Source organism: Apteryx mantelli, chromosome 28 (assembly GCF_036417845.1).
Source record: "Apteryx mantelli isolate bAptMan1 chromosome 28, bAptMan1.hap1, whole genome shotgun sequence".
Lineage (NCBI taxonomy): Eukaryota > Metazoa > Chordata > Aves > Apterygiformes > Apterygidae > Apteryx > Apteryx mantelli.
The window spans coordinates 3006672-3018975 of record NC_090005.1 but is presented as its reverse complement, the minus strand read 5'-3'; the positions used below and the strand labels follow the sequence as shown (position 1 = coordinate 3018975).

The window sequence follows — 12304 nt, the reverse complement described above, 5'->3', positions numbered from 1 at the left end:
TCCTCTCAGAGGGCTCAGATCGGACCAGAAGCAGGGCAGGACCTTTTGCCCAGCGGAGCTGCCCTCTTCGACCCAAACCACACTCACGCTCATGGCTGCCACGTCGTTCTCGTAGGCTTCCCGCACTTTCTTCATGATCTCCTGCTCCGCTTTGCAGCAGTTCTCGATCGAGCCCTTCACCGTGATGGTCCTTTCGGGGTTGTACAGAGTCAAGTCCTGCAAGCTGAGAGGAAACCGAGCGTCACCCTGGCGAAGCAGCCAGCCCGGCCCCCTGCCCTGCCTCCCACGGCAAGTGTTACGCAGGGTCCTCCTTCCATTTTTGAAGGTGGAGACCAGGGGTGCTGCTGTCACTGTCGCAGCAGGGTCTTAGCGCTGTAAAGGCAGCACCTGCCTGTTCTCATCCAGAGCAGGGACCAGCATCCCGGTCTGCACTGGGAAGTCAACCCTCCCTTCCTCAAACATGACAGAAGAGCCCAAACGCAGTCCTGCCCGGCTACAAAACCCAGCCAGCCCCGAATGCTGCAGCACGCCACCGAAGGAAAGAGGAGGGGAATAAATAAAATACAACGCCAAGGTTTTTCAGGAGATCTTCAGGGAGTAAAGTACCCATGGCTCAAGCAGGTTTCCCAGTGATGGACAGACATCTCGGCCTGCTTCAGTCACATCCCACCACCACCACCAGCACCCCTGGGCTGAGAAAGGTCTGCCCTGATTTTCCAGGAAGAGGCAAAGGGTGCGAGAAGCCTTACGACGAGATGGTGATTTTTGTCTCTGTGTCCTGCTCCACTTTCTTCAAGTTTCGCCCTTCTTTGCCGATCAGGCGCCCCACAAAGTTGTTATGGGCCAAGATTTTTAGAGGCACTTCATCAGCTCTTGAGGGAGGAATGGGAAAAAAAACAACATTAGCAATTACTGCAGCCGGAAGAGGAGGGATTTGGTACAAAGTGACAGAGGAGGCTAAAGTCCCCATGCTCTGTAGCCCAGCAGCCCCCCCAAGGTAAGCAGCGTGGAGTCAAGGCTCCCACACGGAACATCATGCAGCTCTGGGCGTTAGGAAGGTATTGCAGCCCAGCAAAGAGCCACGGATGGGACATGCGCGCACTGGGAGGAAGGGGGAAACCTTACGTCTTGGTGTCTTTTGCCTCCTTCTGCATGATCTCCAAAATCATCTTGCAGGCAGCAGAGCAGCCCTCCGGGGTGGAATGGATGCTGATGGCTTTTTCCGCAGCTCCCGCATTCTCTTTCCGGTGCACATCGATCCTGCAAGTGCACAAAGCGACACTGAGATGGGCACCAGGGAGAGGACACCAGGGTCGGTGGCTTCCCAGAGGCAAGTGCCGGCTGCTTCTCTCCCCGAACATCCCCGCAGGTTGCCCCAAACTCGCACGTGAGCGCAAGGCTACGTGCACACGGGGGAATGCAGGAGGAGTTACCTCCCAGCCCCTTATCCAGCATGGACACAGACAACGGCTAGAAGCTCAAATCACAGAAATCAAAATAAGGCATCAGTAGCTATTTATTTTAAGTAACAGGACTGACTAGCTGGTGGAACAAACACGTTCCTGGGGGATGGGGTGGGCTGTCCATCACTTTACATCTGGGATAAAGCCTTCCTTGGGGGAGAAGAGCTGCAGCCAATACAAGTCAGTGGACCAAAAGCGAGAGCACTGGGGTGAACCTCAACATGCTTGTGCTAAAGGAGGCCAGATGAATCCGTGATCTCCTGAACTAGTGATCTCCCCACACGCTCCCCAAAGGCGTTCTGCTGCCCTGCAGCGAGGAGCCTGCGGATCCCATTACAGCCAGGGCAGTCCTGGAAAGGCAGAGAAATGAGAAAGCTCAGCCAGAAAGTCTGGCTAGCAAACGGCATGGGAACTTGGCGCTTGGACAGCACAACCCCGCGCAGAGGGAATGCCGGAGACAGGCTGCCAGGCGATCTGCTAACAGCCCCTTCGCAGGAACAACCTCTGCAGATCACGTTGCTAAACAAGGTGCAGAACAGCTCCCCAAAGCCCCAGCTGGAGAACGGGAGGAGAAGGGACTCACTTGGACTGCGTCTGCTTGGTAATGTTCCTGATAGTGGCCCCTTCCTTGCCGATGATAGCACCCACGTACTGCGTGGGCACCAGGAGGCGGAGGGGGATGTCCACGGGTTGCTGCTTGACGGGTGCCCCCGCGGTGACGGGGGAGCCCTGCCTGGGGGCACCCCGGGCCCCGAAGCCACCCCGTCGCCCATTCTCCGGCCCTTGCATGGACTGCTCGTCAGGGATGTAGGAGACCTTCAGCGCATGGTTCTCCAGCTGGTGTCCGTTCAGCTTCATGATTGCTCTGGAGGGGGAGCAGAGAGAGAAGGGGTTGGTGCCAGGGGCAGTTTCCTGGCTCACCCGGCTGTTCGCATCCCGCTGCCCGGCTCCTGCAGCCTCCGGGGCCGCAGGCGGGAGAGCAGGGCAGACGCGAGGCATCCGGATGGCAGCTCGGCGCCCCGTCGAGGGACTGGGAATCGGAACGGGCCAAGCCCTCCCTGGCACGGCTCCCGAGGAAGCCCCGGAGCGAGGGAAGGAGATTCCCCGATGCCGCGGGGACCTGGCAGGACTTTCCACCCAGACAGGCTGAGCCAAAGCCTTTTAAAGGGACCTTCTCCAGGCCCCCAACCTCGGGGCAGGGGACGAAAGCAGGGTGCACAGGACAGGATGAGGGCAGGGCTGGGCGCGATGGGTCAGGGAGTCTTTCCCAGGTCTCCGCCTTATGATTTTTTCCTGATATTTTAAATCCACCTCCCGGCAGGCGTTTTGGGGGTTGGCTGCAAGACCTGAAAGCCGTCGATAGATGGGGCTGGCAGCAAGAGCAAAGCAGCTGCTCTCTGCCACAGGTCTCCGCAGCTCTCATTCCTGAGGTTTCTAAGGAGACAACCGAAACTCTGGCTCTCTGGAAAGTGGTCAGTGACTCAACTCTTGCAAAAGAAAAAAAAAAAGAAACCCACAACTGACCAAGCTGAAACCTTCCCTGCGGGATGTGAAGGACCCAAGTCAGAAAGACTCTCAATATTAACTCTGTGCATTCCCTGGAGGAGAAACGAGCATCTACTGAAAGGCAGAGAAAGGCATCGGCAGCTAAATCTGAGGACCAGGGAACAGGACTGGATCTGCAGGGATGGGCCAAGGCATGCTCATCTGCCTGCCACTGGCTTCGGGAGACGACCGCCCGGCTTCGAGCTTGCAGAGGAGCTACATGGATAAAGCTCCTCTGTCCCAAGCTTCCGCAGTGGGAAAAGCCACAGCGTTTAATCTGATCCAGTGCTAGCCAGGAGATTAAGGGCCTTGAAATCACAGCTTTAAGTCCGAGACTTGGGCGTCGCTGGGCGGCACGGGACCCGCAGGGCACGGCTCTCTGCCCCGTGTTATTACAGAAAGTAAAACGAGCCGGTGGTTCTCAAATGAAGTTTTGCTGCGGCCGCACACGCGACCACAGCAAATTCGCGGCGGCCGCAGTTTTGACAGTTGAAGCATTATGGGCCAGGAGGCGCCTTGGAAGCGCCCGTTCTCGCGGAGTGACCGCACGCGAAATCCCCCGGGGACGGCAGCGTGGCCGCAGCGGCCACATTTGAGAAGTGCCAGACTCGGTGACGTAAACCTTCCTGGATAAAAATCTATCAATCAGTGCCTGCGCTCTCCCTGGCTCCCCTCCAAGCAAAGTGCTGATCCCATCCCTTTTACAGCTTTCCAGAGCCCTTCATCTAGGCAAAAAGGAAAGGGAAATAAACACAGCAGCGAAGACCCAATTAATTTTCCATTTGCATTTAGTGTAAAGCCTAATCTTCCCCAGGCAGGATGGAGAGGCACGGAGTTGAAAGTCTCCCAATGATACTGCCATCACCCTGCAAGGATATGTGTTGTCTCATGCCTACCAACTCCTATGATATTTAATCTCATTATTACTTTTTCTGAAGCCATAATTCCTGAAATCATGTAAATACATGAAAACCTCGGCTTTCCTTTGAATAAAAAGTTATGTCTTTAATCTTCTCTGAGATTTGCCTCATTTTTTAACCCAAAACTTATGATTCCTAGGGTAAAGTGGCTCTGACGCCTGGCATTGGAAATGGTGCTGTCTGCAAATAAGAAAGGGGCAGGGAACGGAGTCGTGTTTCCCGTCAGCGCAACGTGGGGCTCCGAGGGGGACGGCGAGCAGAGCCACGGGTCACTCACTGTCGGGTCTGCTCCCGGTTCGCGTAGGTGACGTTCACGACGGCCGTCTCGCTGTCTGTGTTCACTTGGAGCAAGAGAGGCAGAAATCAGAGCCAGGGCGAGCGAGGGGGCAAAGCACACCCGAAGCGACGTGTCCCCGTGTTTCGGGTCCCCAGGGAACCACGACCTTCCTGCCTCGCTTGAAGGCTCCCAATGCGGCACCACTCTCTGCTCTAAGCCGGTAAAAGGAGAAAGCCACCAAACCTAACCGCCTCTGCTCTCCCCTGCCGGAGCCCGGGGACCATCCCCAGGCCCCTCCGAGCCCTCCTTTCCATTTCTAGGAGGCTTATGGAAACCATACTCTCATTAAATATCCCGAGGGCAATATTAAACCTCGGCGTCTCAACTGATCACCATTAGAGGCCGAGATAAAATCTGTCGAGCAGAGACAGATAGTCCCCAGCTGGTCTCCGGAGAGGCCCTTACACCTTGCCCGACGGAGCCGAGGTGGGAAGCCGGCAGGAGGAGAACGTCTGCACCCCGGCATCCCCTGCACTCCCGCGGCCTCCCGAGCTTGCCAGCCTCGCTGGAGGGTTACCCAAGGGTGCGGAGGAAATGCTGACAGCCCGGGGCTCCCGCAGGGAGCTGCAGGCAGGCCCCCGTGCGCTACCCCCAGCCTCCGCACGGGCCTCGACGGCTGTCAATGGGGAGCACAAAAACCCAAGCAACCAGGAGAAACCTCTCTGCATCTTCTGCAGTGACTCTGCAAAGCCACCCTCTCTCCCCCATCCCCCTGAAAACAGCCAGGGTAGGAAATATCCAAATTATAGCAAGTTGGCTTCTTTTTTCCCCACTCTTACCTTGCTCGCAATTCTCTACAGTACCATACTGGGCTAGCAAACCATCCAGAACCTGGAGAACGGAGAAGAAACAACGTTACACTGGGACCATGAGGACAGACCGAGGAAATACGATCGATCAATAAAAGCAGCTTTCTAGTCATTAAGATTTCACAAGCAATTAGACTAACGGAGCTACCGGCTGCCCCAGGACGCTGGACCACAGCGCCTCAGGAGCCAGTCGAGGATGGTTTGGGGGAAGCAGGGGAAAAAAAAGAGTCAGGGAAAGGTCCCAGCAGCAGGCTGGAGAAGGGGATCCATTTTGTTCCTTGTACAATAGATAAATCATATAACCTTATTGTTAATGGGGATTTTGTTGGTAGCTTTTACATTGCTTGCATCAGTAGTATTTACTCCTGTAATTGAAGGGGAATAAGCTACTTGGATCTGGTATAATTATTTCCAATTAAGAACAAGGCAAAGGACAAATCAACTTTAATCCCAAGTACGGAAACCTGCATGGGAATTAGTCCTTAAATCTGATTTACACTTCTCTGTGGCAAGCGCTCGTAGGCTGGGCTCGCCCAGGGTCCCCCGGCTGCTCCTCTTACCTCCCATCGCAGCTGGGGTGGGATGTTTCTGATTTGAATTTTCCGGCTCCTGAAATAAATGAAAAGCAATTCAAAACCAAATTTGGTGTCAAAACTACAGCTGTCTCGCATTGAATTTTTTCACGTTGACGTACCTAACCAAGCTCTGCATTTCCACATGCTACCGGGGTATCCGATGGCTTTCCGTGAACGACGCCCGGCCCTCGCTCTCGCCTTGCAGAGGAGCACGAAGGGCCTGGGACACCCGGATTTATGCCGGGAGCTTCGGACACGCCACAATGAGACGACATTTCCCCCCGGCCTTTCTGCACTGGCTACAGTCCTAACGCATCCCCCCAGCCGGAAAAGCAGAAAGAGTTTGGCCAGATTAAATACAAGGATTGGGAAGCAAAACGGCAGCCCTGCCTGCATGCAGCCTGCCTCCCGCTTGCATCCGCCCACCTGGCGGCTCCTCCGCTTGGAGCGCTGCTCTTCCAGGACACCGGCTAACCTCGGCTTCCAGCAACGGAGCCGGCCTCGCCTCTCTCCCCTTGCAAGCTGGGATGGGATCCGGGCTCGCGGGGCAGTTTTGGGGACCACCAAGGCCTCCGCCAAGTCGCCCTTCCTGAGAGAGCGAGTAAAATTTCAAGGAGGGAGCAGCGGCGGACACCACCGGATGAAGCTCCCGGGAAGGGCAACCTGGCACGCCGGGAAAACATGAGCTTCCCCCCAGCAGAGGCAAATTCGGGGGGCAAAACCTGCCCCACAAGCATGGAGAGAGATCCCGAGTGCCAGGCTGGGAGCTGCCCACGGGCTGTGCGGGAGCCGGAGCCGCGGCGGGGACGGTAGCCGCAGCGAGCGAGGACGGGACGCTGCAGCCGCGGCACCGAGCCCGCCCCAGCCCGCCTCTCCGCCCGCATTTTTGGCTCTTTCTCACCTCCCTCCTCCCAAAATAGACGCTCCTTTTTTTAATTCCAATGCCGAATTTACCTCGCCGGCGGCATCTCCTGTGGCCGGCAGCTGCCGCCAACAGCTGAGGGGCGTGCGGAGCCCCCGGGCTCATCTCGTCACCGCCCGGCAGCCAGGAGCCGGTCCACAGGCCTCCCCGGGCTGCCGCCGGCAAGCGCCCGGCACCCGGCTTTGCTCCCGGCTGGGGCCTTTCAGCCCTTGCGGGTGCTGCTGACCCTGCGCTTCTGCGCACCAAAAACCGAGCACGAAATGTAGAAAAGCCTCCAACCCCCCCCAGGCTAAGTTCCCAAGCGGGGAAAGGCGGCACGGCGGGAGCTCAGCATCCCGGAGCTCGGCACCCAGCGACTCCCAAAGACCCGAACGGGGACCCAGGAGCTGCTCATAAATTAACTCAGCTTAAGGCAGCCAGCGAGGTGTCCGTGAACTTCTCAGGAGCACCCATAGCGCTGCGCCCTCGCTGGCCCAAAAGGCGAATTTCGGAGCCAGGGAGGTATCCGGAGGCTGCCGCGAGGGGAAGCCGTCTGCTGGCTCAACGCAGAGAGAAACGCTCGCCCCCGGGACAATCGACTGCTCCCGATTTTAGGCATCTAAAAGTAATCAGTGTTATTTAAACGCACAGGTAAGGACCCTCCTCGCTTTTCCCCTTAAAGCACTATAAATCCACGGTGGGTTTTCTTACAAATTTCTCTCCCGCAAGAGATGCCGTGGAAGAGAGACCTTCGGGGAAGGCAAGATCTGTGCAAACAAAGCCAGGACTTGGCGGGGACCGAGGCCCCGCGCCACCGCGGCCCGAGTGACTGAGCGCTGATTCACAGCGCCTTAGGAGCCGGCCTGAAACGCCTAATTTCTGCTGACGGCAAGGGGATTCCGCATCAGTTGCTTCATCCCGCAAGGTGGAAGCACCTGCCCGGAGAGCCTCCTCCGACGCGCGCTGCCCGTTTAAATCCTCATGCCTCAAAATGCCTGAAAAGGCCGCTTGGGGTGGGTGGGTGGCTTGGAACAAAACCCAAAATGACGTTTCCCAAAGCCGCCCGGATTCAGAGCGGGACGGCCTGGAAGACGTGGGGCTTCTCGCTTGTTCGGAAAGGCAAAACGAGGCAGAAATGAGTTTTAGCGCTCCAGCGGCTCGGCCAGCCAGCTGGCTCCAAAATACCTGATTTCGCCGCTGCTGCAGATGCAAACTGGGCGGGATGGGGGAAAAAAAATAAAGAAAAAAAACTTAAAATTGCAATGCGTTGGGGGGGCCGCGGGAAGGAAGCGGGGGAAGGGAGCCCGATACGAGACCAGATCTCTTGTTTACATGCTAATCCGCACCCCGAAATGAATGGGCGAGAGATTAAGAAACGGCGAATGCAAAGAATGTCACAGGCCAGGGAGGGTCAAAAGGATTGAAAGCGCCGGAGGAAGCCACGTCGCCAGCCACCACCCCCTGCCACGAAAGCTTCGGCCGAGAGCGGTGGGGCCCAGCGCGGCCGGAGCATGTGCTCGGCACCTACGTGACCGGAATCGAACGCGCCGCCGAGAGAAAAGAGCCATTTACGGCCTCGCGCCGTAAGTCTGCTGGTGGCATCTAATTTTCTCCCTTTAAAAAAAAAAAAAAAAAAAAAAAGGAACAGCCTGGGATCTCCGCTTTCGTATCCCATTGGGAAGGAGCCGGGAGGAACGGCTGCCCGGGTCGGAGGCAGGCATTGCACCGTGGCCCACACAGGGGCTGAGCGCGCTTGGCCAGGGCGGTTTCATTAATATGTTAATGACCTTCCAATTCCTCCAGTCGTGCCCGTGACACCGGGATTATTTGGTGCTCCCAACGGCCTCGAACACCCCGAATCCTTGACCCACGAGCCATCCCGTCAGTGGCAGAGCGGTGCCTGCGCTGCCCCGGGAGCATCCACCAGCCCTTCGTTAAGGTCTGATGCTCCGGCTCAAGATGGAGCTCAGCCCCCGCAGGTGGAAACGCTTCCCCTTCCCATCACATCCCAGCCGCCGGCTCCTTCCGCGCCCCTGGCAGTGGCTAGAACGACGGACAAAGCCGTGAATAAACAAACTGCTTCTTTTTCCTTGCTAGAAGCAGGTCCCGCCGTATTTAAAGTTCTGCCGCAAAACGCCAGCCGGAGCAGCGCTGGGTCTGACGCGGCTCGCTCCGACCTCTGCGCCGAGCAAAGCTTCCTCCGAGGCAATGACTCCACTGGCGGGCGATCCCGGCGCGTTACTCACGGCATGCCGAGGCCGGGAACTCCTCCCTCCCCAGCGCTCGTGCGCTCCCGCTCCCTGCTCCCGCTCAGCCGCGGGCAGCCGGAGGCTGGGACCATCTCGCCGGGCTCCGCCAAGCCCCATGGCGTCCATGTGCCCGGGGTGTTAGGGGGACGCGGATACACCCGGGCTTTTCCAAGAGGCAAGAGAAGGAAAGGGGGCTTTCAACTGCACCATAAGCCAAAGGCAGGAGCCTCCCAGGACCTTCTGAGCAAGCCAGAAGGGACAAATCCACCTGGCAAAAAACGTCTAGTTGCAGGTTTTTCTGCTTTCTGCCCACATCCTGGTGTCCTTTTTTTTTTTTTTTTTTTAAAAAGGGAAAAAACAGGGGAGGAGAGGGAGGGCAGGCAGCTGCAGGCACTAAGGGGGCACAACTGCACAGCCGTCCTCCGGCTTTGCACCCATGCTGCTGACTGCAATCAGCACCCGCCTCGCTCCGGGCCCTGGGCAGCCCCCAGGTTTTCAGCATCCTGCTATTTCAGCCTTTCAGCCCTCAAAAACCTCTTGCGACCGTGCGTGGCCAAAGCATCCAGAGCCGTTCCCTCAAAGGAGCTTGCCTTCATCGCCCTCTCCTCTAAGAGCTCGACGCAGAAATAGGTTGAGGGTCATGGAAAAGCAAAGAGAGCAGAGAAAGTGCAGCAGGGCGACCTGGGGCAGCCAGGAGAAGGACGGGAATACCCTGAAATACCCGGGCAGGGCAGGGATTTCCCTCGATACGGCGCCTGAACACACCACGTGCTCTGGAGGCGCATCCCAGCAGCAGCTGCCTCTTTTCCAGAACAGGAGAACGCCAGGCACAACGAGAAGCAACAGCGAAAGGGAAGCCCCTTTCGTTCAGAAAATCCCCACCGCTGGCAGGAAAAAATGAGGTGGGAATAGCTCCCGTTTCCAGCACGGCACAAGCCCCCCCAGCCCAGGAGGCATCCCTAGCTCCGTATGCTGCTCTGCCTTCCATCCGAGAGAGCCCGGATCCTCCACACGGCCCCGGCACGCCGCAGCACCATGAACTGGGACCCGCCAGCGTCCGCATCCTCCTGTACGGAAAACCCCTGCCCGGGGCTGGGGCAGCGACACTCAGCATCGCTGCGGCCGCAGGACCGGCAGAGCACGGCAGCTTCAAATCCTCTGGCTGCAGAGGAGGGGCCGAAGCAGAGCGCATGCTCTCAGCCCATGGGAAAAAAAACTAAAAATAAAAATAAAAACACATTCCTGATACCTGATTAAGGCAGCAGGCATCGCCTGGTCTGCAAACAGGCATAACACGCTTGCTTTTGCACAGCCCACGGCTTTTGCCCAGTCCGTGGACGGGCATGCTTGTTCATCCCTGGGGATGACGCGGGGCTCTTATATCCCAACAGGAAAACCTTAACATGTGCTCCAGAGAGGGCAGCACTTTAAGAAAGACACAATCGCTTAGGGAAGAGGAATGGAAGAGCCTAGGTTGAGCGGTGTCCACAGGCCACCACATGCCAATCCCTTCTCCGGCAGAATCAGCATTAAGAAACTTAGGAATCCAGCTCCCTTCCTCTTCCTCTCTATCTGGGTTCTGGCCACAGGTCCCGGCCACAGGTCCCAGCCAAGACGGGAGCCCCAGTTGTGCCGGAGGTGACACACACCCAAGGGAGAAAAGCCGGAGGGGTGCTCGGAGAGGAAGGCCAAGCAAGCGCGCACGGCAGAGCTCGCCCCAAAGCCCGGGACTCCCCTGCAGCAGGGGACGCATCTCCTTCCCCTCGCAACACCCTGAGGACTTGCTTCCACCTCCCTTGCTGGTCCAAGCCCCTGGGGCCAGATTGTGGCCAGACAGCCTGGTTTCTATTTATCCCCAGGTGAGCGGCTGCTCTAGCTAACACACAGCACAGCGAGTGCCACGTTGCCTAGAAGAAGGCCCTGAGCACCACGCAGGAGCCGCTGGGGTTTCCCTTCCCTTTGGTCTGCGTTAGGGTGGCAATAACGGGGCATCGCCAGCTCCCGACAAGCCGGTGCTGCACCCACGTCAAACGCTTTCTTCCAGCGGCGGATACGGCATGTAGCTACAGCCTATTCTGCCCGACACCTCCTGGAGCACAGGAGCTTCTCCGTCCCCCACCATCTATTTCCCGAAGCAGAGGTGACATGGGGCAACGGGAAGCTGAGCGAGCCAAGTGCCACAGCCACAGTAGCCAAGCTCTGTGCGATCCCCGGCCCCGACCAACGAGCCAAGTTGGGCCATGTCCCACCAAAGCCGGAAGCAGCAATTTAGGGAACTCCTTGGGGCCAGGGGAGGACGGCTTCCAACCCGTCTGGCCCAAGCCAGAGACATTGGGGGACCTACTAGAACTAAATAACATTAATGATGGCTTTTCAATCACATGCAAATGTTATGCAAATTGGGGGGCTGAAAACACAGTGCATCCCTGATTCAATTAACAGCTTTTCATTTATCTAGTTAGGCTTTGATTCAGGAAAGCACTTAATCCTGTGCTTAATGTGTTGTTGTTGTTGTTTTTTAATGTTTTAAACATTTTTAAATAGGAAAATGTGGTTGCTAAGACACAAACGTTGCCAGGGGGACTCGGAGAAAAGTTGTGGCTGAAATTGCTTGCTTTTCCCTTATAAATTGATAGGCTTTCAATTTGTCAGCATCTCTGCGAGGCAGGAATATTTCCGATACTCCCTTCACTGACGAGAAAGCACAAGCCCCAAATAGGAGGTACCTGCTCGAAGGGCCGCAGTGGTTCACCCTCCTCGGAGGGAAACCCAGGAGCACCGGGGCCCCATCAATCGCGGGTGCTACCTGCTCTCGCGGTTTGGTTGCTCCACCTGCGATTCACCTCCTGCCGCTTTGCGCTCCGAGACGATGTGGCACTTCCCCGCATGCCGTCCGGGTGTTTTAGCATGGAACCCACCTCCGCATGGGCTTCGGAAAGGAGAGGGGCAGGTGTGAGCCCAGCTGGGAAGCGCTCCCTGGCCAGTGGGGAAAAGCAACGCACCAAATTCACCGAAGCAAGACCAGCGTCCTAATTCCTTCTTCCAAGGCCGTGTTAGCAAGGGTCAAGACACGCATAAGCAAGGGCACAAGCGGATATTTGAATTCTGCTCTAAATCCAAGCCACCTTTCTGCAGCAGGAAAGCCCCGTTTCCTCTTGTTCCATGCACAAACCTCGCAGAGGCACCTGCAGCAGCAGCACAGGTTGTCCAGGTGAGATGGACCCTCCGGAGGAGAAATCAGCTGAAGCGCCGCTCACCAACGTCAGACGGAGCCCAGGTATCTGCAGTCCTAGCCCAGCTCTTCACCAAGGTGCAGCAGGTCCCGCTCCAACTTCCCCAGCCTTTGCGGTCTGGAAGCAAACCCTCCATGCGGCAAAGGGGAGGAACGGCAGAAAAAACTTCCCCCGAGTTTGCAAAGAGCCTAAAAGCAGAGCTCTGAGATTTGGAGCCATCGCATCTGGTTTGTTCCCTGACGCTCGGCTCCAGCGCTGACGCCGAGATCCCA

At 57.2% G+C, this 12304-nt stretch overlaps 1 protein-coding gene across 1 annotated transcript in view; it reads right to left on the bottom strand.

Moving 5' to 3' along the window:
- The window catches only part of IGF2BP1 (insulin like growth factor 2 mRNA binding protein 1), a 30675-nt gene that overhangs the window by 3262 nt on the left and 15109 nt on the right, over positions 1-12304 (bottom strand). Inside the window, exons 3-9 of the mRNA XM_067312098.1 lie at positions 5635-5683; positions 5045-5096; positions 4206-4269; positions 2047-2328; positions 1126-1260; positions 750-872; positions 88-223 (exon numbers count right to left, since the gene is read on the bottom strand). Coding sequence (XP_067168199.1) covers positions 88-223; positions 750-872; positions 1126-1260; positions 2047-2328; positions 4206-4269; positions 5045-5096; positions 5635-5683 — 841 coding nt within the window. The remainder of the gene's footprint in view (positions 1-87; positions 224-749; positions 873-1125; positions 1261-2046; positions 2329-4205; positions 4270-5044; positions 5097-5634; positions 5684-12304) is intronic.